At 44.2% G+C, this 23,791-nt stretch overlaps 1 protein-coding gene across 1 annotated transcript in view; it reads left to right on the plus strand.

Annotated features, from left to right (window-relative positions):
• Positions 1 to 741: 741 nt before the first annotated feature.
• The window catches only part of LOC311105241 (janus kinase and microtubule-interacting protein 1-like), a gene marked incomplete at both ends in the record, with an annotated part of 30,570 nt that continues 7,520 nt past the window's right edge, over positions 742 to 23,791 (plus strand). The window contains 13 exons of the mRNA XM_084147324.1: positions 742 to 897; positions 2,050 to 2,382; positions 2,739 to 2,900; positions 3,789 to 3,998; positions 4,325 to 4,441; positions 4,661 to 4,807; positions 6,426 to 6,578; positions 14,425 to 14,487; positions 20,949 to 21,077; positions 21,255 to 21,383; positions 21,569 to 21,652; positions 22,820 to 22,882; positions 23,038 to 23,136. Coding sequence (XP_084003450.1) covers positions 742 to 897; positions 2,050 to 2,382; positions 2,739 to 2,900; positions 3,789 to 3,998; positions 4,325 to 4,441; positions 4,661 to 4,807; positions 6,426 to 6,578; positions 14,425 to 14,487; positions 20,949 to 21,077; positions 21,255 to 21,383; positions 21,569 to 21,652; positions 22,820 to 22,882; positions 23,038 to 23,136 — 1,845 coding nt within the window. The remainder of the gene's footprint in view (positions 898 to 2,049; positions 2,383 to 2,738; positions 2,901 to 3,788; positions 3,999 to 4,324; positions 4,442 to 4,660; positions 4,808 to 6,425; positions 6,579 to 14,424; positions 14,488 to 20,948; positions 21,078 to 21,254; positions 21,384 to 21,568; positions 21,653 to 22,819; positions 22,883 to 23,037; positions 23,137 to 23,791) is intronic.

A 23,791-nucleotide genomic window follows, 5' to 3' on the forward strand; every position in this document is an offset into this window, starting at 1 on the left:
CACAATAATATCATGACTGTGGATAGTCAGATTAATATAATAGTTTGTTTAAAACGTTTACATGCTTTGCAAGAAGAACAATTTCCCTAATAATCCTGTTTCCATGGACACATCTGAAATCAGGCTACCTGATGGGACTTAAATCACCAATCAGAATAAACGTTCTACCACAGCGACCATGTTATTTTGGGGAAGCCTATAAAGTTTGAATGGGAAAACTATTTCTACGATGAATACTTTGTTTTTCCGAACATAAGAGGGAGGCTTGAGCTACTGATGCTGGCACATCAAATATACCGCTGGAATGCCGATTTAAGCTGTTTACATGTCCTAATAATTTGATAGATTGTTTTGAAAACCAGGTGTTTTAATCGGCGTATGCTTACTTCGATTTTGACCTTACGCCGATTAAGATAAGCAGAGTAAAGTGTTTACATCACTACAGCCATAATCAGTTTAATATCAAATTATTAGTGTGCATGTAAACATACTCAGTGCTGTTAATAATCTGTTGTTCCTCTCTCTCTTGTTCTCTCTATCTCTTGCTCTCTCCATCTCTCGCTCTCTCTCTGCCTCTCTCTTTGCCTCTCTGCAGGACAGACAGGGATCCCCAGCCAGTGATGTAGATGAGGATGATGAAGGTGCATAAGAAAGACTCTGTGGGGAGAAAGAGCAGCGCCTGACTCTCCTCTCCTCCACTTACTCATCCACTCTGAGCTGTGCCCTCTGATTGGGCAGACGATGTCATCGACCACGCCCACCTCAGCCCCGCATCCCAAGAAGACGCGCGGGAAGGAGAGGACTGAGGTCATGGGCGACTTTGTGCAGACAGCCAATGAGGAGCTTCGGAACAAGCTGATGGACATCCAGATAGAACTGCAGCAGGAGAAGGGCAAGGTAATAAGGATGAAATTGATGATGTTGATAATGATATCATTATCTGTTGGTATTTTGTGATCTACTGTTAATGATACTATTAAGAATAATTATATCTCTTTTTCCTATTCCCTCCTCTATCCCACCCTCCTCTCTCCTCCCCTCTCCTCTATCCCACCCTCCTCTCTCCTCCCATCTCCTCTATTCCACCCTCCTCTCTCCTCCCCTCTCCTCTATCCCACCCTCCTCTCTCCTCCCTCTCCTCTATCCCACCCTCCTCTCTCCTCCTCTATCCCACCCTCCTCTCTCCTCCCATCTCCTCTATCCCACCCTCCTCTCTCCTCCCCTCTCCTCTATCCCACCCTCCTCTCTCCTCCTCTATCCCACCCTCCTCTCTCCTCCCATCTCCTCTATCCCACCCTCCTCTCTCCTCCCCTCTCCTCTATCCCACCCTCCTCTTTCCTCCTCTATCCCACCCTCCTCTCTCCTCCCATCTCCTCTATCCCACCCTCCTCTCTCCTCCCCTCTCCTCTATCCCACCCTCCTCTCTCCTCCCCTCTCCTCTATCCCACCCTCCTCTCTCCTCCCTCTCCTCTATCCCACCCTCCTCTCTCCTCCCCTCTCCTCTATTCCACCCTCCTCTCCCTCCCCTCTCCTCTATTCCACCCTCCTCTCCCTCCCCTCTCCTCTATCCCACCCTCCTCTCTCCTCCATCTCCTCTATCCCACCCTCCTCTCTCCTCCCCTCTCCTCTATTCCACCCTCCTCTCCCTCCCCTCTCCTCTATCCCACCCTCCTCTTTCCTCCTCTATCCCACCCTCCTCTCTCCTCCCCTCTCCTCTATTCCACCCTCCTCTCCCTCCCCTCTCCTCTATCCCACCCTCCTCTCTCCTCCATCTCCTCTATCCCACCCTCCTCTCTCCTCCCTCTCCTCTATCCCACCCTCCTCTCTCCCCCCTCTCCTCTATCCCACCCTCCTCTCTCCTCCCCCCTCCTCTCCCTCCCCTCTCCTCTCCTCTATCCCACCCTCCACCCTCCTCTCTCCTCCCCTCTCCTCTATCCCACCCTCCACCCTCCTCTCTCCTCCCCTCTCCTCTATCCCACCCTCCACCCTCCTCTCTCCTCCCCTCTCCTCTATCCCACCCTCCTCTATCCCTCTCCCTCCCCTGGGTAGGTCTCTAAGCTGAGAGAGCGTCTCCAGGAGCAGAGGCAGGTCAGGGAACTGGAACAACACAAACACACGGTGGTCCTCACCGACCTCCGCGCCAAACTGCACGAGGAGAAGCTCCGCGAGCTGGCCACGGCCCGCGAGGCGTTGGCACGGCAACACGAGTTGGAGCTGGCGCGTACCATTAAGATCCGTGACGGGGAGGTACAGCGGCTGCAGGGGCTGGTCCATGCACTGAGAGACGGTGCTGCTGACAAGCTGAAGAGTGCCCTGCTAGGGGAGGCCCGGGAGGAGGCCAGGAGGTCCTTCGATGGGGAGAGACTCAAACTGCAGCAGGAGGTAGGCTGGCCTGGGGGCTCAACTTGAATCCAACCTGCATTGTGGTATTTGCGCAGTCGTTTTTTCCCCCATGGTCAATCAGAATCCTAGCCTGGTTTGGGTTAGGCTACTGTTAATTCTTTCTACTACCAGCTAGACTCCCCTCACAGGTAGATGCCTTGTTTTCAGAATAAGAAGTTTCAAGCCTGTGATTAGTCTGGTTTTGAAAGTTGTTGTTCAGGGTGACTTTTTTGTTTCTAAAAGTCATGTGACATTACTATCTCCCGAATCATCTTAATTGCTTCAGGGGGCGTATACTTGGAAGTGTATACTAGATGGGAAGTGTAACGTTATACACTAACTGTGTTCCCCCCCAGATCCTGAAGCAGGAGACTGCACGGAAGCAGGTTGAGGAGGCTCTGTCTAACGCGCTGCAGGCAGACAAGGCCAAAGCAGCCGACCTCCGAACAGCCTATCAGCAGCACCAGGATGAGATCAACCGCATCAAGAGAGACTGTGAGAGAGACATCCGCCGGGTGGTGAGTTAATTGTAACATGACCGCACACCACGTGCCTGTCTGCAAACCATAACCCCGATCACAAATCATAACTCCTGATCGATCCTAACCCACATCACACAAGTCCATGTGCAAGAATGGAGTGTCTGGTCTGGTGAGTGACCTGAAAGTGAACCAAACTCCAAACCAAATGATGACCATAAACCATTAACCATAGCTAACTGAAATGGGAACCACTGTCTAACAATAGACTTATTCATCAGATCTCGTTCTGCGGAGTTCCCTGCATGCACTTCTACTGAAGTTTATCTTGAACTTACTGTAATAATCTGATAGGGTAGAGTGCAATTCAAGCTCTCTATGTTAATCTCCAGCTGTATTTAACAGTGACCCAGATAACACAGAGACTGATTAACTACAGCACAGAAGAACAGTGAAAAGACAGGGCCATAAAAGAGATCTCTGTAGCTGCTTTACAGCCACGGCTATATTATAGAGGGGGATAGGAAGAGAGAGGGGAGGGAGATGAGGAAAGGATGAGAGAAGAGAGGTGAACTAAGATTCATGAATTAATTTCTCTCAACAATGTTGGTGTCGTATAATTTGTTGGTGCACTGGTCTGTGGTTGGAGGAGAATGAGCTGGTTTTGAAGGAGGAGAGCAATGGGTTGGAGAAGGAGAGTGAGAGCAGCTAGGGATAAGGCTAAAGAGTTCCAGAGTGAAGGTGTGTCACCTTTTCTCTCTGTCTCGTTCTCACCATCACACTATCTCTCTCTCGCTGTCCTTCTCTCTCTCTCCTCTCCTCACTATATTTGTCTCTCTTTCTCTCCTTCTCTCCATCCTCTCATCTCTCCTCACTATATTTGTCTCTCTCTCCTTCTCTCCATCCTCCCATCTGTCCTCTCACTAGATGGATGAGTTGAAGGGGAAGGACCGTGTGGTGTCAGCGTTGGAGAGGGAGCTGGGGGTGCAGGCTGGTTACGCCCAGAAGCTCCAGCTGCAGAAGGAGGCTCTGGATGAACAGCTGGGTCACGTCAGGGAGGCAGAGAGGCACCACAGCAGCCCCAAGAGAGAGGTGGTCCCTGCCCTGGGGGACACCGCTGACTACCTCAACAACCAGGTGAGGACAGCCCCATGAAAATACACACGCACGCAGGCAGGTACGCACAAACACAAGCACGCGTACACACACACACACACACAAATACACAGGTACACGCAAGCACACACTCGTGCACACACACATTTTACTGGCATGGCATTTTCCAAAAACCTGGTGGTCAACTTATTAACACATTGTCTTCGTCCTTAATAATCTCCTCCATGTTCTGTCTCTCTCTCTCTCTCTCTCTCTCTCTCTCTCGCTCTCTTTCTCTATCTTTCCGTCTCCCCCCCCCTCTCTCTCTCCATCTTTCCACCCCCCCCCTCTCTCTCTCTCTCTCTCAGGAGGTGGAAGAACTTCGCGATGCGAGGAGGTTCCAGCTGAAGATAGCTGAGCTCCACTCTGTTACCAGGAAGCTGGAGGACAGAAACACACTGCTGGCTGATGAGAGGAATGAACTGGTGAGGAACACACACACCTGCAGAAAATCACTTGGTGGATAACGGAACATTGTAGGGACATTATGGGAACATTGAAGGGATGTTATGGAAATATGCAGGTATATGGAAATAACTTGTCAGTCTACATATCTCATCTATCGATTTCTGTATTTTTCTCTTTCTTTCTCCTTCCATCTCTCTCGCTCTCTCTCTCCTTCCATCTCTCCCTTCATCTGTCAGTTGAAGCGGGTGCGTGAGGCAGAGAGTCAGATGAAGCCGCTCTTAGATAAATATAAGAGGATGTCGAAGAAGAACAATGATCTCCAACAGACTCTGCAGCGCATGGAGGATAAACTCAAGAACCTCAGCAGAGGGAACGCAGAGATGGTGAGGGAACCAGACATAACCTTCTTGGTCTACTTTGCTTGTCTCCTTTCCTTGTCTCATCTCCTTCATGACTAGGGGAGGACAATGTTGATAAGTGTAACAGAAGTATAGGCAATGCTTTGATATTTCTGAATGGATTAAGAGGAACCACATTGTAGGGACCATGTGAAATGGAGGCAAAGGGAGACCTCCAGTGGTCATCTAAGGAAAGGGCAAGAGCCCTACAAGAGATGTTAGCCAGTATCTGTGTGAATCAGTATTTGCATTTCTCCTTGATTACAAAGCCACATTGCACAAGTTAAAGTAATGAGTCACGGTTCAGGAAATGCTGTCTCTCTCTCTCTCTCTCTCTCAATTCAATTCAATTCAATTCCAGGGGCTTTATTGGCATGGGAAACATATGTTTACATTGCCAGAGCAAGTGAAATGGATAAACCAAAGTGAAATAAACAATAAAAAGTGAACAGTAAATATTACACTCAGAAGTTCCAAAATAATAGAGACATTTCAAATGTCATATTATGTCTATATACAGTGTTGTAACGATGTGCAAATAGTTCAAGTACAAAAGGGAAAATAAATAAACATAAATATGGGTTGTATTTACAATGGTGTTTGTTCTTCACTGGTTGCCCTTTTCTTGTGGCAACAGGTCACAAATCTTGCTGCTGTGATTGCACACTGTGGTATTTCACCCAATAGATATGGGAGTTTATCAAAATTGGATTTGTTTTCGAATTCTTTGAGGGTCTGTGTAATCTGAGGGAAATATGTGTCTCTAATATAGTAATACATTTGGCAGGAGGTTAGGAAGTGCAGCTCAGTTTTCACCTTATTTTGTGGGCAGTGTGCCTACGGCGACCTTTCTCAATAGCAAGGCTATGCTCACTGAGTCTGTACATAGTCAAAGCTTTCCTTCATTTAGGGTCAGTCACAGTGGTCAGGTATTCTGCCACTGTGTACTCTCTGTTTAGGGCCAAATAGCATTCTTATGTTTTTCCCCAAACACCACTTTCCATCAATTTGTAAAGCAGACCCCCATGCTAAATTGAGTCAAAAGCTTCAAAGCATCTCTCTCTCGACCTCACACTCGAGTCGCTTACCCCTGAGAATGTCTCTCTCCTCACCTCCATCTCTCTCTTTCCCCCTCCCTCTCTCTCTTCCCCTCTCCCCTCCCTCTCTCCCCCCTCCCTCCCTCCCTCCCCCCCCCCCCCCCTCTCTCTCCCCCTTCCCTCCCTCTCTCTCCTCTCTCCCCTCTCCCTCCCTCCCCCCTCCCTCTCTCTCTCCCTCTCTCTCTCCCCCCCCTCCCTCCCTCTCTCCCCCTCCCTCCCTGAGTCAAAAGCTTCAAAGCATCTCTCTCTCGACCTCACACTCGAGTCGCTTACCCCTGAGAATATCTCCCTCCTCACCTCCATCTCTCTCTTTCCCACTTCCTCTCTCCCTTCCCCCTCCCTCTCTCCCTTCCCCCCTCCCTCTCTCCCTTCCCCCCCCTCTCACCCCCTTCCCCCCCCTCTCACCCCCTTCCCCCTCTCTCCCTCCCACCCCCTTCCCCTTCTCTCCCTCCCTCCTCTCTCTCCCTCCTTCCCTCTCTCTCTTCCTCCCTCCCTCTCCCCCTCAGAAGGAGAAAGTGCACTCTTGTACCCAGCAGCCTCAGCAGCTGAAGAGGCCTACCTCACTGACAGACCTAAGTCAGGCCCACGAGGAACAGGAAGTAGAGTTCCTCAAGCTGCAGGTTGCCGAGCAACGAGGCATCATCGACGAGCTCACGCAGGTCAGGGAGACACTCCGTCATTGCAGTTTACCTGATCTTTAAACCACCAGAACTTCCAAACAACAGGGCATTGACAGAATCATATTGTAGTGAGATTAGTGAATATGGGCACCCGCCTAGCTCATGGGTTCTTAAACAAACAGGCAGACATGTTGTTGTATTTTACTACAGTACATTGAAACAGTGGAATAAAATGTCTGCCGCTAGGGTGAGTGTACTGTTTGGTAACATGTTGGTCTTCTGTACCCTTGGGCTGCCCTCCAGACCCTCTCGCCAGCCAGCCACTCACTGCCCTCTCTCTGCTCTAATCACCTTTAATCCGAGCCTGTTGCTAATTTACTCATTAGCACAGTGATGTTCTGCTGGCTCCTTGCTGCTGATTTTATAGGGGAATGGAAACACTAGGATGTATTACCCCAGCTAACTAACTGTAAATCGCCATATTGGCATTGTTGCTTCACTGGCAGGAGAGAAAAATTTGGAACTCTCCAAAATGGCTGAATTTACCGAGTAGCTCCAAGTCCATTTCCGGAGACCTTCTCCCTTACCTCACCTCGCTCATCAACACATCCTTGACCGCTGACTATGTCCCTTCCGTCTTCAAGAGAGGGAGAGTTGCACCCCTTCTCAAAAAACACTCGATCCCTCCGATGTCAACAACTACAGACCAGTATTCCTTCTTTCTTTTCTCTCCAAAACTCTTGAGCGTGCCGTCTTTAGCCAACTCTCTTGCTATCTCTCTCAGAATTACCTTCTTGATCCAAACCAGTCAGGTTTCAAGACTGGTCATTCAACTGAGACTGCTCTTCTCTGTGTCACGGAGGCTCTCCGCACTGCTAAAGCTAACTCTCTCTCCTCTGCTCTTGTCCTTCTAGACCTGTCTGCTGCCTTTGATACTGTGAACCATCAGATCCTCCTCTCCACCCTCACTGAGTTGGGCATCTCCGGCGCGGCTCACTCTTGGATTGCGTCTTACCTGACAGGTCGCTCCTACCAAGTGGCGTGGCGAGAATCTGTCTCCGCACCACGTGCTCTCACCACTGGTGTCCCCCAGGGCTCAGTTCTAGGCCCTCTCCTATTCTCGCTATACACCAAGTCACTTGGCTCTGTCATATCCTCACATGGCCTCTCCTATCATTGCTACGCAGACGACACACAACTAATCTTCTCCTTTCCCCCTTCTGATAACCAGGTGGCGAATCGCATCTCTGCATATCTGGCAGACATATCAGTGTGGATGACGGATCACCACCTCAAGCTGAACCTCGGCAAGATGGAGCTGCTCTTCCTCCCGGGGAAGGACTGCCCGTTCCATGATCTCGCCATCACGGTTGACAACTCCGTTGTGTCCTCCTCCCAGAGTCTAAAGAGCCTTGGCGTGACCCTGGACAACACCCTGTCGTTCTCCGCTAACATCAAGGCGGTGACCCGATCCTGTAGGTTCATGCTCTACAACATTCGGAGTACGACCCTGCCTTACACAGGAAGCGGCACAGGTTCTAATCCAGGCACTTGTCATCTCCCGTCTGTATTACTGCAACTCGCTGTTGGCTGGGCTCCCTGCCTGTGCCATTAAACCCCTACAACTCATCCAGAATGCCGCAGACCGTCTGTTGTTCAACCTTCCCAAGTTCTCTCACGTCACCCCGCTCCTCCGCACACTTCACTGGCTTCCAGTTGAAGCTCGCATCTGCTACAAGACCATGGTGCTAGCCTATGGAGCTGTGAGGGGAACGGCACCTCCGTACCTTCAGGCTCTGATCAGTCCCTACACCCAAACGAGGGCATTGCGTTCATCCACCTCTGGCCTGCTGGCCCCCCTACCTCTGCGGAAGCACAGTTCCCGCTCAGCCCAGTCAAAACTGTTCGCTGCTCTGGCACCCCAATGGTGGAACAAGCTCCCTCACGACGCCTGGACAGCAGAGTCACTCACCACCTTCCGGAGATACTTGAAACCCCACCTCTTTAAGGAATACCTGGGATAGGATAAAGTAATCATTCTACCCCCCCTTACCCCACCCCCCAAAAAAGAAAAACATATTGTAAAGTGGTTATCCCACTGGCTATAAGGTGAATGCACCAATTTGTAAGTCGCTCTGGATAAGAGCGTCTGCTAAATGATGTAAATGTAAGTCTGAGAATTAGTTTATATCAGAGAATGAAATAATGTTAGTTAGGGAGCCAATAAACCTACTGAAGCTGTTCATGTTTGAGCAGATCGTTGCCCCAGATCAGAGTTTGTTCTCGTAGCAGTAACAATACAGATATGCCGCCTGAAACACCTCAGCTAGAGGGTCGGCGTAGCGGTGACACAAACTGGTGTGAGTTCGGATGCTGCCAGATAATGGCTAGAGTGTGTGTGTTGTAGAGAGATGGTGGCGATACAGCACAAAATCCTAGCGGATGGTGGCTGTATTACATCCAGTCAGAGGTTCCTGTCAGTCTGTCTGGATGGCGACGTATTGGACGTGTCAATAATCCTTATGAAGGACTTCCTGGCAGAAGAAGTTACTCGACCAGTCAGCAGCCAGTATGCCAGTTAAATAATTGCTGAAATGTTCCTTGATTATAAATTGTTTAAAGTTAACATCAGTAGTGGGTAGGTGCTCAATATATATAATCAGTAACCTATAACGATGTTTATCACCAGCGCTATGGTAACGCATTCACCTTTTGATTCGACAACCATCGCAGACAGCATCATGATTAATGAAAAATCATGCATTGTGATTTAGTTTCGGTATCAGACTAACTTTTCTTATGATTTTGTTTGGAGAGCATACAGGCTGGCAGCTTATCGCCAGTTCACCCTATGGGCACAAGGGATAATTGGACGAGGTGTACGGCGTGGCATTTACATAGGGTTTGAGTTTGAATAAAACCAGTTCATTTAGTAAATCTAGCATGTTGTAATTTTTTTCAAGACATAGGCCTAACACATGCGCCTTATGTAAAAATGATATTAGTTTGCTTGTCCACTATAACAACAGGTTCAAGCTTAACCAGATAAACTTGCTTTGAAGATAAAACTACTTTCAACACACACTAACCCAGAGTCCCTGTTGCTAGAGTAGTGACTTCAACTAGCTTTGGCTGCCATCTATTGGAAAGGAATGGTAACTACACTGGACAGCTAGTTGGAGTCAAAGGAGAATTGTATAATATATGCCATTTAGCAGACGCCTTTATCCAAAGCGAACTGGGTACATGGTAGTGGAAATAGATAATAGAAACGGGATTACAAAATACATAGTCAATTACAGGGTTATTAAGGTGTTTTTACAAGTTCCAAGAAGAGAAGAGGATTCACATGAAAGGCTTGTGATTGCAAGTCTTTGCCTCATGCACAAGATCAATAGACAAACAGCAGCATACCTTAAAGGGGCAATCAGTAGTTACTACATCCATTTTTGCACTTATAAATGTATGATATGTAACCATTGATTTTTGAATAATCTAATTTATAAATGCCTCATGAGCTTAGTTCAACTGTCGTACCCCACCAGAACCCCAAATATAAGCTCCAACGTTTGTAAACAAAGAAAATGTAAACAAACACAGTATAGCCTCAAAACATAGTTGAAACTATAATGTTGATATCATGGATGGTCAGTCCTTGCATCAATAGCTCTGTCTATGAATTTGAGAGTGGTTACATTTCTCCAGCCCCATCCCTCAGCTTTTTACCGAAAGAGGAGCAGGGAGTCCCTTTGTTATTGTTTCTAATGCTAATTGCCACTTTAATAAGGTATATTGGAGATTAAATACACACCAAAATATGTTACGGATACTATAAAAATGTCACATCACTGAGACCGTTATTTATACACAGCATGCAGCACAGCAATCAATCAATCAAATGTATTTTACAAAGCTCTTTTTTACATAAAAAATATAACCACAGTGGTTATAGAGGGTGCAACAGTTCAACACCTCAGGAGCAAATGTCAGTTGGCTTTTCATAGCTGAGCATTCATAGGTTGAGACAGCAGATCCGGGAGAGAGAGAGTCGAAACAGCAGGTCTGGGACAAGGTAGCACTTTCGTTGAAACGAGTAAAAAAATCAGTGGAAAAACAATTCCACTCCGATTCCCTTTATGGATGTGTGTATCTTTGAATTCGCTGTTGAATGGCCTGCTCCTTCTCCATTTTCGGAACACCAGCCCGCTCCCCCAAAGTGACCACCACTCTCTCTCTTTGGGCACTCAGGAGAGTCCGCTGGGATGGTCCTAGAGCCAGATAGAAGTTACACAAATCATTTTAGGTAATTTCTCTCTATGTCTACATCTTACCATTGGCACAGCGGTCAACGATGCCGTGTTGGAGCTCAGACCGGAAACACCATGTCTTCTCCTCCTTGATGGGTTTCACCACAAACGCCCTGGCAGCCTTGGAGAACTCTTGCTTGAAACGGAGCACTCCCTCCTTTGTTGGAGCCTGCTGTCTGTCCACCGAATAATTGTGGTCCAAGGCAGCCACTTGGAGTCTTGTGACCATCCCCTGCTGGCCGAACTTGTTCCTCTTGGGCACGTATTTAGTGTACAGGGCATGTACACTCTCGAGTTCACCTGTCTGAACACACTTTGTCACATACAAAAGAAAATATCAAATTAATGTAACTAGAGATTAATAAGTAGGCTACTACAATTATACTGTTACTGATTTTATTAAATCAATCGGTTGTAATTATTCACATAGGAATGCACAAAAAAACAAAAACAAGGGTTTTGTGATGTGGTGAACTTCAGTGATCCACTTTTCTTTTAGCACCTGGACACTCCCACCAGCAGTCGTGGCACAGTACCACAAGTGGTGTGTTAATGCCCTCACCCATGGCAGTACCTGAGACACAGGGAATAAGTGAGACCCCTGTGTCACTGACTTGAATCATCATAATCATATAGTTCTGACTTTACTATAAAATATATGACAGTACTTCTGGCTTCCCAATGGCCACCAGCTTTTTCCTCACACCTTTGGCAATGTGTCACAGGTCATACTCATGCCAGATATCAGCATGTGAGTCCCTCAAGTGCACCCTCACACTTGGATGCCTGTCAGTGGCCAGAGTTTCAATACTGCATCCATGGGCCTGTTAGTAATAATGATTTTATTATTACATTTACATTTACGTCATTTAGCAGACGCTCTTATCCAGAGCGACTTACAAATTATTATTCTCCTAAAGGTACCTATGTCCTCTTCATACAGCCACCAAATACACACTTACATCCCTTAGGCTAGCTACAAAATATAGGTTAGGCTATAGCTGACCTCAACGTGTTGCAGGCATCTCTCTAATCCCTCCGTCTCCAACCAGTAGCTGTTCTTCACTTCGGTCACATGCACAGTCTCCTGGGCGAGGATCAGGTGGGAAGCAGAGTCCAGGATGGTGTAAGTGCCAAAGGAGGCACAAGGCCTGGCGAATCACACCGTGCGTCTCCAGATACGATTAGTGGACTGTCACCAATTGTAGCCAGAATGGCCTCAATGTGCTGGGTCCACATGTAGTTAACCTCTGGCACAATGTAGATGCTCTGTTGGTTTGCGAACTGTCACAGTGACATGGACACCAGGCTGAGGAGGTGACATGTTTCCACAAAAGTGGAGTGGGAGCCGCCAGTAAGGGAGACCGCTGACGGCATCAACAGATTCCCTGCAAACAACTTTCCCACACTGGTCTGGGACTCCCACTTCCTCCTGTGGCCGACAACACACTGTCTCCATGGTGATGGCAAAACCACTTATTTTCAGGGATGAACTGATGACACCTGCTCGACATCCTGGCTCAAGGCAGACATTGAACAACTCCTTCAGCTTGCTATCAAAGACTATGTATTTCGGATCTTGCACACACTCTTTGATAGTATATCTTGGCTCGCACTGTGATGATTGTGATTCTGAGCTCAGGTTCATACAGCGAGTTCTGGTCTTCGTTGATCTCACTCTCCGTCAGCTCCATCTGTGGCGTATAGGGGCAGGACTCGGTTGTATACTGATGGTCGTGAGCTCAATCTAGCTGGGCCTCGAGCTCTTTAGTGATGGTCCCAGTGGACCTCTTCTCCACCGCAGCACAGGAACAGTCTGGCATGCTGTACTAACCGTTCTTTCCTGTTGGTAGAAAACAATTAAGGCATCTATTAGGCTATAGGTATATTCAAGAATCACTGCATATACTGTAGATTGTCCATTTTATATCCAAAATGGCCTCAGGGATGACAGACTGTGTCTGGAAATAAACAATAGCCTTAAAAATAACATGGATTTGCTTGTACCTCCTCTGCCTCCTCCTGCACAGTCTCCTCCAGGATGAAACTCTTTTCAGGTATAAAGATGTCATCCTGAAAACAAACAAACGTTTTGTTAAGACAATTGAACCCAAATATATCAGTTGGCGTTAACAATCTACCTGTCTTGTATGCTATGTCAACACACACACACACAGCAAATACAGGGACATTTATTTTTCAGCAAAAATTAGCTATGTCAACTTCAGTTTAGCTAAATTAGGTGGAGCTAACAAACCATTCCAAAAACAAAACTGTCAACAAAATGTATTACAGTACTTGACTGAGATGGAAGCTAGCTACAGTAACTACCTAATAACAGGGCTACACAGAGAAACTGTGTTGCAATTTTAGTGCAATTTTAGTTGCAGTTGAGTTACTTGCTAACGTTAGTTGCTGGGGGGTGTTACACAAAACACTTCAGACGCAATTAGCTAGTTACCTTCAACTAGAGTTGCAACAAAGTTGTCCAGTGTCTAACGCTAGCCTAGTCAACAACAGTCATGACTCATGACCGGTTAACGTTACCTCAGGTTCCATTGACTCGCGTCGCCTCCGTTCAGTCCGGCTTTTGCTTGACTCGGAAGTCAGCGATGTTGATGATGGTCGGTCTGTAACCCATACAACATAACCATCGAAATTGAAAATGGAGCGGCAAGCAGAGGGCTTCAACGTAGGCCTATGACTCCTTTCCATTCGAAACTCCCGGTTGCCGCATCGAAAGTGCCCTTCATCGCAAAGTCTTCCTCCGCGATGTGCTGGCTGCAGATCCTGCTAGCTCGAGCTGACACGTCCTTCCTCTTCAGGACATGGAGCCACTTCTTGAAAAGTTGTGGGTCCTTGGGCAGCCTATGGTAGCTTACCGAGGGATTTATTTTGGAGCCAATTCCTACAGCCTGGTGCTATACAGTTCATGTTTGAATTACTACTTGTTATTGCCATCTTCGTTGTCTGCACCTAACCTCACTCTCTTCGATTCACTCTCCGCGCGAAAACTACATACCACAGACAATTAGCTGATTCCTGCCAGTGACGCTCTGGCGTCAGTCGTTACTATGGCAATTTAAAATGGTGCTGACCATAGATCAAATAAACCTTGTCGACGATCAAAATACTAAATATAGAAATGGTTTTATGTCAAATGCACGTTTATTATTAGTGGATTGAATAAATCTCTTTGCTTAGATTTATTTCGTAAAGTGTTTCCATTCCCCTTTTAAGTTGTTTACATTATTCTGGATTGCCCCAACATGTCCGGACCTGGGGGCAGGTGTTGGACACACAACTATTTTTACCTTCTCCAACTCTGGTTGTTCCCATAAAGAATCCTACCCGTCTCACTTTTTACCATGGGCGCATTTTGACAAGCCTAAATCAAATAGTATTTATATTCTGTCCCCAGTATTCCACACACAGGGGATGATGATGGCCTCGATTAGTACAATTAGTTTGTCAGGTTAAGGATCAGTCCCACGTCAATCAGAGCCTTCTCATACAAAAACGATGCATGTTGTCTAATCTCAAAGGCTAGAAATCCTAAATTGCTCCTTTCTGCACAGGAACGTGACAGACTGATGCTCTGCAAAAAGAAACGAAGAAAAACCTTCAAGCTACCACCTAAAGTAAGACTACTGCTCCCTCTACCATTCTGTTTGTGTGTGTGTGTGTGTGTGTGTGTGTGTGTGTGTGTGTGTGTGTTTTGTTTTATAGTGTTTCTTTGTTGTGTTCTATGTCTCTGGTCACACACTTCTGGTCCAGCGGTGTTGTCACTAAGCAACAGTCTCTTCTCATGTTGCTGATGCGCTGGTTCTGTCTAATTGGGGTCAGATGGTGCGCGTGCGTGCATGGGTTCCTAAGTGTGTGTGACTGTGTTTAATTAGGCTCATGGGGAACAAAGACACCTGTTTGTTAATCTCTTCCAAACTCTGATCACTGGGATGACGGCTCAACTTGGGATGGGGAGGGGCTTTAGCGGGGGAATTAGTGGAGAACAATTGAAGGGTTACTCCGTAGCAATGCAAATATCACGGTACAGCTATATGGACACTCAATCATTACGCTATTTTTTATTGGTAAATTTACAAACATATATATAATGATAAATAGACTTGAAATTTGTATCTCATTATGGTGTATGGTGAAATAAGTATAGCCAGTTATAATTGTAATGGCTTAGCTGATAATAACAAAAGAAGAACAATATTTACATGGCTCAAAGAGAAGGAATATAATATCTATTGTATACAGGAAACTCATTCAACAATTCGAGATGAAGTAGCGTGGAAAAAAGAATGGGGGGGGGAAATATACTTCTCCCATGGGCTAAGAAATTCAAAAGGGGTGATGATATTAATTAATAGTAATTTCGATCCGAATGTGCAAATTGTCCAAATAGATACGCAAGGTAGATGGATTATTTTAAATATGGTATTGGACAATAAACAGATATGGCTCATTAACCTTTACGGACCAAATAATGATGATCCACAATTCTTTGACAATATATATAATAAATTATCAAGCCTGCAAGCAACTCAAGACAATATTATTATGGTGGGGGATTATAATACTGTTTTAAATAGCTCAATGGACCGAAAAGGAAATCACACCACAAACAATCACCCACATGCTCTTAAGGAAATTGTGAATGTCATGGATACATTAGAACTAGTAGATATATGGAGGCTTAAATATGCTGATCTAGTGAGATATACATGGCGGAGACTGAATCAAGCTAGTCGTCTTGACTTCTTTCTTATCTCATTCTCGTTGGCACCAAAAGTAAAAAAAGTGTTGATAGGGGACAGAATGCGGTCGGACCATCATATAATAGGCATATACATTACTCTGACTGAATTTCCACGTGGGCGAGGATATTGGAAATTTAATCAAAGCCTATTAGATGATAATTTATTTATAATTAGAACAAAGGAATTTATAACTGACTTTTTCCAACATAACTTAGGTACAGCGAATCCCCTTATTGTATGGGACACCTTTAAATGTGCCTTTAGAGGCCATGCAATTCAGTACTCATCTCGAAAACAAAAGCAATTTAGGTCAAAAGAGTTTATACTAAGAAAGGAAATAGAAAGTCTAACAGAACAGATAGATGGCAATAAAAACTGTAACATAGAGGCTCAGAATAAATTAGAGGAAAAACAAAAAGAAATGGAAAAACTTATTCAAGAAAGATCAAGTGTAATATATTATAAAAATAAAGCAAACTGGATGGAATATGGGGAAAAATGCACAAAATTCTTTTTTAATCTTCAACATAGGAATGCTACCAAAAAGAACTTAATGAAACTGGTTACAATTGACGGAGTCACCCATAATTCACCTAATGATATTTTGAAGGAAGAAACAAAGTATTTTAAGCATATGTTTTCTTTTCAGTCGCCTCCATCTCCTCTAACTGAAGCTAATTGTAGAGATTTTTTTCCTATTGATAATGTCAAATTAACAGCCACACAGAAATACTCATGTGAAGGTGAAATTACAGAGGAGGAACTTCTGGATGCAATTAAAGACTTTAAGTCCGGGAAAACTCCAGGGTTGGATGGCATACCAATCGAGGTATACCAAACCTTTTTTGAAATACTAAGAGGACCGTTATTAGCATGTTTTAACCACTCCTATGTAAATGGTAGATTATCTGACACTCAAGAAGAAGGTCTGATCTCATTATTACTGAAACAGGATACAAGTGGAAAATATAAAGATCCAGTCCATTTACAAAATTGGAGGCCCCTTACACTTCAGTGTTGTGATGCAAAAATCCTAGCAAAATGTATAGCGCATAGAATTAAAAAGGTATTGTCGGATATTATTCATTCTAATCAGACAGGTTTTTTACATGGAAGATACATTGGAGACAATATAAGGCAAGTATTGGAAACAATAGAACACTATGGAAAATATGGGAAACCAGGCCTGCTATTCATAGCAGACTTCGAAAAGGCATTTGATAAAGTTCGACTGGAATTCATATATAAATGCCTGGAGCATTTCAATTTTGGAGAATCTCTTATAAAATGGGTCAAAATCATGTATAGTAACCCTAGGTGTAAAATAGTAAATAATGGCTATTTCTCAGAAAGTTTCAAACTGTCAAGAGGAGTGAAACAAGGTTGTCCACTATCGGCATATCTATTTATTGTGGCCATCGAGATGTTAGCTATTAAAATCAGATCCAATAATAATATCAGAGGATTAGAAATACAGGGCTTAAAAACAAAGGTGTCATTGTACGCAGATGATTCATGTTTTCTTTTAGATCCACAACTAGAATCCCTCCACAGCCTCATAGAGGATCTAGATACATTTTCTAACCTCTCTGGATTAAAACCAAATTATGACAAATGTACTATATTACGTATTGGATCACTAAAAAATACAATTTTTACATTACCATGTAGTTTACCAATAAAATGGTCTGATGGTGATGTGGATATACTCGGAATACATATCCCAAAGGAAATAAATGATCTCACTTCAATAAATTTTAATAGAAAGTTAGCAAAAATTGATAAGATCTTACTACCATGGAAAGGAAAATACCTGTCAATTTGTGGAAAAATCACCCTGATTAACTCTTTAGTATTATCCCAGTTTACCTATTTGCTTATGGTCTTGCCTACGCCTAGCAAACAGTTTTTTAAATTATATGACAAAAAAATATTCAATTTTATTTGGAACGGCAAGCCAGACAAAATTAAAAGAGCATATTTATATAATGAATATGAATTCGGAGGACAGAAATTATTAAATATTAAAGCATTAGACCTATCACTAAAATCTTCAGTCATCCAAAAGTTATACTTAAATCCGAACTGGTTCTCAAGCAAATTAGTAAGATTGTCTCACCCACTGTTCAAGAAAGGCCTTTTTCCCTTTATTCAGATTACAACCTCTCACTTTCAGTTATTTGAAAAGGAAATAATCTCCCAAATGTCACTATTTCTAAAACAAGCCATAGAAAGTTGGTTACAATTTCAATTTAATCCTCCAGAAACGACAGAACAAATAATGCAACAAATATTGTGGTTAAATTCAAATATACTAATTGACAAAAAACCTATATTTATTGACAGAATGTTTAAAAAAGGTATAATCTTCGTAAATGATATCATCGGTAGGACTGGTGGAGTTATGTCGCACATGCAGCTCATAAAAACATATGGAAATGTCTGCTCTACCCAAAATTACAACCAAATAATTGCAGCCATACCGCAAAAGTGGAAGAGGAAAGTTGAAGGGGGAGAAAGTAAGGAACTTGTCTGTCGGCCTTGCATTAAAGAACATAATTGGTTAAGGAAAACTGTGATAAATAAAAAAGTATATCAGTTTCACTTAAGGACCAAAGGATTGACAGCAGTCCCATATAGATTGCAAAATAGTTGGGAAGAGATCTTTTGACGTACCGATCCCATGGCATAGTGTTTATGAACTGACACGCAAAACGACACCGGATTCAAAAATTAGAATCTTTCTATTTAAATTATTATATAAAATTCTTGCTACCAATAGAATGTTATTTATATGGGGGATACAATCTTCCCAGCTCTGCAGATTTTGCTGTGAAGAGATAGAATCATTAGATCATTTGTTTTGGTTCTGTCCATTTGTAGCTTGTTTTTGGACACAGGTCCAGGAATGGCTAAAGGATTGCAATATTTACCTGGAACTAACCTTGCAGATAGCATTACTGGGTGATCTGAAAAGTCATAGTCAATCAATCAATAATATAATAATACTTTTAGCAAAAATGTTTATTTTTAATTCACAATCTGTAGAAGCAATGAGAATAGAAAGGTTCAGAACTTTTGTAAAACATCACAGTATGGTTGAAATATATATGGCAAATAGAAATCCTATATGGATGGTGTTAAGAGATAGATGGGAGGTATTGAATAGAGTTGAAGGATGGGACTAATAACAAATAACAACAAATAATAACAAAGATAGCTAATAATGTAAGCATACTGTGTCCATAATAAGTATATAGGTTGTATGTTGGGAGCTTTTGGGAAGGAGCACAGTTAGAAAGATATGGCATTTAGAGGCAAACCGGATGGACATCATGAAGATGATCGGAGAGGTTGAGAGTAGAAGAAGTTCAGGAGAAAAAAAATAAATAGATGTATATATGTATATATATATATATATATATATATATATATATATGTATATGTATGTATGTATGTATGTATGTATGTATGTATGTATGTGTATATATATATATATATATATATATATATATATATATATATATATATATATATATATATATATATATATATATATATATATATAGAATTATTGTAAAATTAACTCTGTCCATAAGGTGTAGATAGTGAGTATGGACCGGAAGTAGAGGCCTGGGCGTTGTTGTTCACTAATTTACTCCAAGTAGGGAAAGGATGGTGGGGTTGAAAAGTAATAAAGGGGAATATATATATATAAAAAATAAAAATAAATATGGGGGATTGGAAGTGATGCAGACAATTACATTGATAGAAGATACAATCTATCTGCAATATTAAGCTGATCCTTCCCCCCGAAAAAAAAATAAAATAAAAAATAAAAAAAAATAAACATTAAAAAAAAACAAAATTAAATCTCTTCCTAACTCAGTCAGAATGATAGGTAGATGAGGTGTTGATGATCAGGACAGGAGAGGAGGAGCGATTCGAGCAATTGGGCTGGGTCCTCGAGAGAGGTAGCAGAGTCGGTGATGTATGTTGCTAAAAGATTTAACACACTCCCTGCATCTATAACTGGAGCTGGTTACTGGGACTCTCACTCTCAAACTGGGAATGGAACGGAACAAACTTACTGGGAGAGTCTGACTGGAATGGGAAAGTACACTGCTGCTACCTCACAGGCCTGGAAACTATCTTAAAGAGGATTGGTGGATGGTAGTTAACACTCCTCTCTCTCTGTGTCTGCTAAGTGCGTGACTGAGACAGCCCTGCCTCAGAGCTCAGTGCTAGAGGACACTATAGATCGCCTTCGAGGATACTATCTTTGTCGGGAGGTTTATGCACCAGTATGTATGAGTATTTCCAGCTCGTCCTCTCCTTCTCCTGATTCATCTGCCTGTGTGCTGTGGTCTGTCTCCTTCTCCTGCGTCATCTGCCTGTGTGCTATGGTCTGGTTCCTTCTCCTGCTTCATCTGCCTGTGTGCTATGGTCTGTTTCTACTTCTCCTGCTTCATCTGCCTGTGTGCTATGATCTGTCCTCTCCTTCTCTGGCTGTCAGGAGATGACCTACAAACACGATGGTAAGGACTTTACTGTAGTACAGTGACTATTGAGCTGACTCCGTGGGTTGGAGCTGAGATCAATGGGAAGGACAATACTGTTGAGTCTATAAGATCAATGGGAAGGATGAGATTAGCCTTTCTTTTTTAGAGATTATTGTGTGGAAGATTTGTGTTTAGTAATCGGATGGTAAGGAATGGGGAAGTGATTGTTCCAAGGTTGATTGACTGTCACAGTGAGTGTTCTGTAGCATAATGTGTTGGCTGTGTGTGTGTGTGTGTGTGTGTGTGTGTGTGTTTTCAAATAGTCTTCTCTCCTATCGTTTGTGTGTGTGTGTAAATCAATATATTACAGCTAATCGCTCTCTTTTTCTCTCCCCCCTCTCTCTCTCTCTCTCTCTCTCTCTCTCTCTCTCTCTCTCTCTCTCTCTCTCTCTCTCTCTCTCTCTCTCTCTCTCTCTCCCTCCTCCCCTCTCTCTCTCTCCCTCCTCCTCTCTCTCTCTCTCTCCCTCCTCCTCTCACTCCCCTCTTTCTCTCTCCCCCCTCCTCTCTCCCTCCCCCTCCTCTCTCTCTCTCTCTCTCTCTCTCTCTCTCTCTCTCTCTCTCTCTCCCTCCCCCCTCCTCTCTCTCTCTCTCGCTCTCTCTCTCCCCCCTCTCTCTCTCTCCCCCCTCTCTCCCTCTCTCTCTCTCTCTCCCTCCTCCTCTCTCCCTCCTTCTCTCTCTCTCTCTCCCCCCTCCTCTCTCCCTCTCTCTCTCCCCTCTCTCGATCCCCCCTCCTCTCTCTCTCTCTCTCTCTCTCTCTCTCTCTCTCTCCAGAGGCATGTTGTGGAGACATATTTTGGATTTGATGAGGAGTCTGTGGACTCTGAGACGTCGTCTCTGACCTCTTACAACACTGACCTCACAGACTGCACCCCTGCCACGCCCGAGGAGGACCTGGAGGATGTAAGTGTGTTTGGTGTTCTCAGGTGTGTGTGTTTGACCATGTGTTTGACCATGCCAGGATAGTGGGTTAAATTCCCCGGACCAACCGTGCGTAAAATGTATACACGCTTGACTGTAAGTCACTTTGGATAAAAGCTTCTGCTGTATGGCATGTTATGTATTGTATTCATTCCCCAGGGTGTATCTCGTGAAGAGTCAGAGCTGCGCTTCAGACAACTGACCAGAGAGTACCAGGCTCTCCAGCGGGCCTACGCCCTCCTACAGGAACAGACTGGGGGGTCACATGACGCTGAGAGAGAGGCCAGGGTGAGTAACTTTAACCCTTAACTCCTACGGCCTACCCTTGATATCCCTCAGTAGACTCCAAATGTGACCATCACTGTCTTGGAAGGCTGCAGGGTGTGCAGGCTTTTGTTCCAGCCCAGCACTAACTCACCCGATTGAACTAACTTGACTCTGGTCTCTGATTGGCTGCATTCCCCTTCCCCCAGAACCGTGAGCAGCTGCAGGCGGATCTGATTGGGTGCCAGGCGAAGATCGCCGACCTGGAGAAGGCATTGGCCGAGAGGGGGCAGGTAAAAGAGGAAAAGGGTGGGGAGAAGACGGGGAGGTCCCTGGCTGCTCCGCTCTCATTGGCCCTGCTGCTTGTCTGTCTGGGGGCTTTGCTTTTCGCCTGGTGCTACGCCGACCGGATCTGCCGCAGGATCCTGTGATGTCACTCTGATGACGTCACAACTCTGCCTTGTGTGCATGCTCCACTGTTGTTGACAGTATTTTCATTTATATGGTCTATTTTCTCTGGAAAATAGAATCAGCATTTATCTACTCATGATCATGAGCAAACTGATTGAATGATACGTCCTCATGCTAAGCAAATCAGCCAGTCATATCAAATTGTACCTACCATTTACAAATATGACTCTGAAGACACAAGGTTAATAAAAAAAAAACATGTATTGTCTTAATTATATCACATTATGTGGAAATCATCTTAAATCAGTTCCTCTGTAAAGATATATCAATTTGATTATTTCCTTGTATTAGTAATCATATTTGTAAAAGCACAGAGTGAAATACGTTTTGAGAAGTGTATATGGATTTTGGGGTCAAAACCAATGGATGCCAAATGCATCATAATGCAAATCACATATATTGTTCAATCTTATTGTTGATTGCTCAGCCTGATATCAATAGATTGAATAGATCTAAGACCGAGCAGCGTTTCACAGAGGTCGAAACTCATAGCAACCTCCATCATTCTCTGGTACCTGTTGCATGCCTCACATATACTGCATGTTTCCTGTTTGTGTCACTGTGGCCTTGTTGCACTTTTTGTTGCACTGCTCTCACCACTGGTGCCTCAATATTCCTGATTCTCTGTTCAGCATGACTTCTGAGCACTTTTCTCTGTAATTCTGGTGGTGGACTTTCTCTCTGTTTCTTTTTGGTTCAATAAAACCATGTTACAGCAAAATCTTTTGTGTTTGTCTTGTGGTTGCATGCGTGTGTTCACTATTTGAATGCATTATTTCACTTATTTTGGCCTTGTGGGTCTCAGTTCAGAAACGGACAGTTTGGGCTATTACTGACCAGGTGTGGCTGAATCTCTTTAGGTTGAGGTGCTCATGCATGTACATTGTACAGTATCCCCTATGAGTGGCAAGGTGCTCTTTTCTCCCATATGATTCTGTATTGTGATACTTTAGTTTTCCTCTGAGGTGTGTGTAACTGTGTTTCTCCAGGACTCTAAGTGGGTGGAGGAGAAGCAGTACCTCAGCAGGACCAATCAGGAACTCCACAACAAGGTAAGGTACCTCCTACTCCTCTGTCACTCAACACAGTCCTGTGAGCCATCTGGAAGGGAAGGACACTAGGATAGGGAGCATTTGAGTGTATACTTTATTAGATACATTATTTATCCAACGTGGCGGGAAATACAAAAATATGTGTGTGTTTGTAGATGTGTGTGTTACAGCGAGCTGAGTGGAAGCTGCAGGCGGAGGTGCAGGACGCGAGGGACCAGAATGAGTTGCTGGAGTTCAGAGTGCTAGAACTGGAAGTAAGAGAGTGTACCACCATCAAACTGTCCCCAGGGGGCAACACCGGCCTCCAGTCCCCACGCAGGACCTTCATACAGTGACCAGAACACACACACACAAGAGCTCTCGTAGAGGAGGCTGGTGGGAGGAGCTATAGGAGGACGTGTTTACTCCATTCCATTAATTCCATTCCAGCCATTACAACGAGCCCGTCCTCCTATAGCTCCTCCCACCAGCCTCCTCTGGCACGTAGTACCATGTACACACACACACACACACACACAAACATACACACTACTGTGCCTCAACCCATTGTATGTACCTTGTATTTCCTCGCTTTGCTTTCTGACCGCCTTACCATCCCCACTGAACTGGAAAAGTTTTATTTTTTTAATTGAAAGAGAATGTTGTCTTAAGTGAGAATTTTGAATGGAATAAAATGTATTTAAGTTCACCATCCACCCATCTTTGTTCATTTGTCTCTCCTCCTTGCATGTAGTTGTTCTTAAGTTTCTTTATGTTAATTAAAATGTAGTTGTATGCACAACATTCAAATCATCAGTCACACGTGTCCTAGATCTCTTGATTGTTCTCCATAATAGAAGATTATCGACTGCATGGCTTTCCTCCTTTCAGGTTTCACCTACTGTTTCTATCATCAACAAACTCTGCCTT

Source organism: Coregonus lavaretus (genome assembly GCF_964263955.1).
Source record: "Coregonus lavaretus genome assembly, chromosome: 29".
Classification (NCBI taxonomy): domain Eukaryota; kingdom Metazoa; phylum Chordata; class Actinopteri; order Salmoniformes; family Salmonidae; genus Coregonus; species Coregonus lavaretus.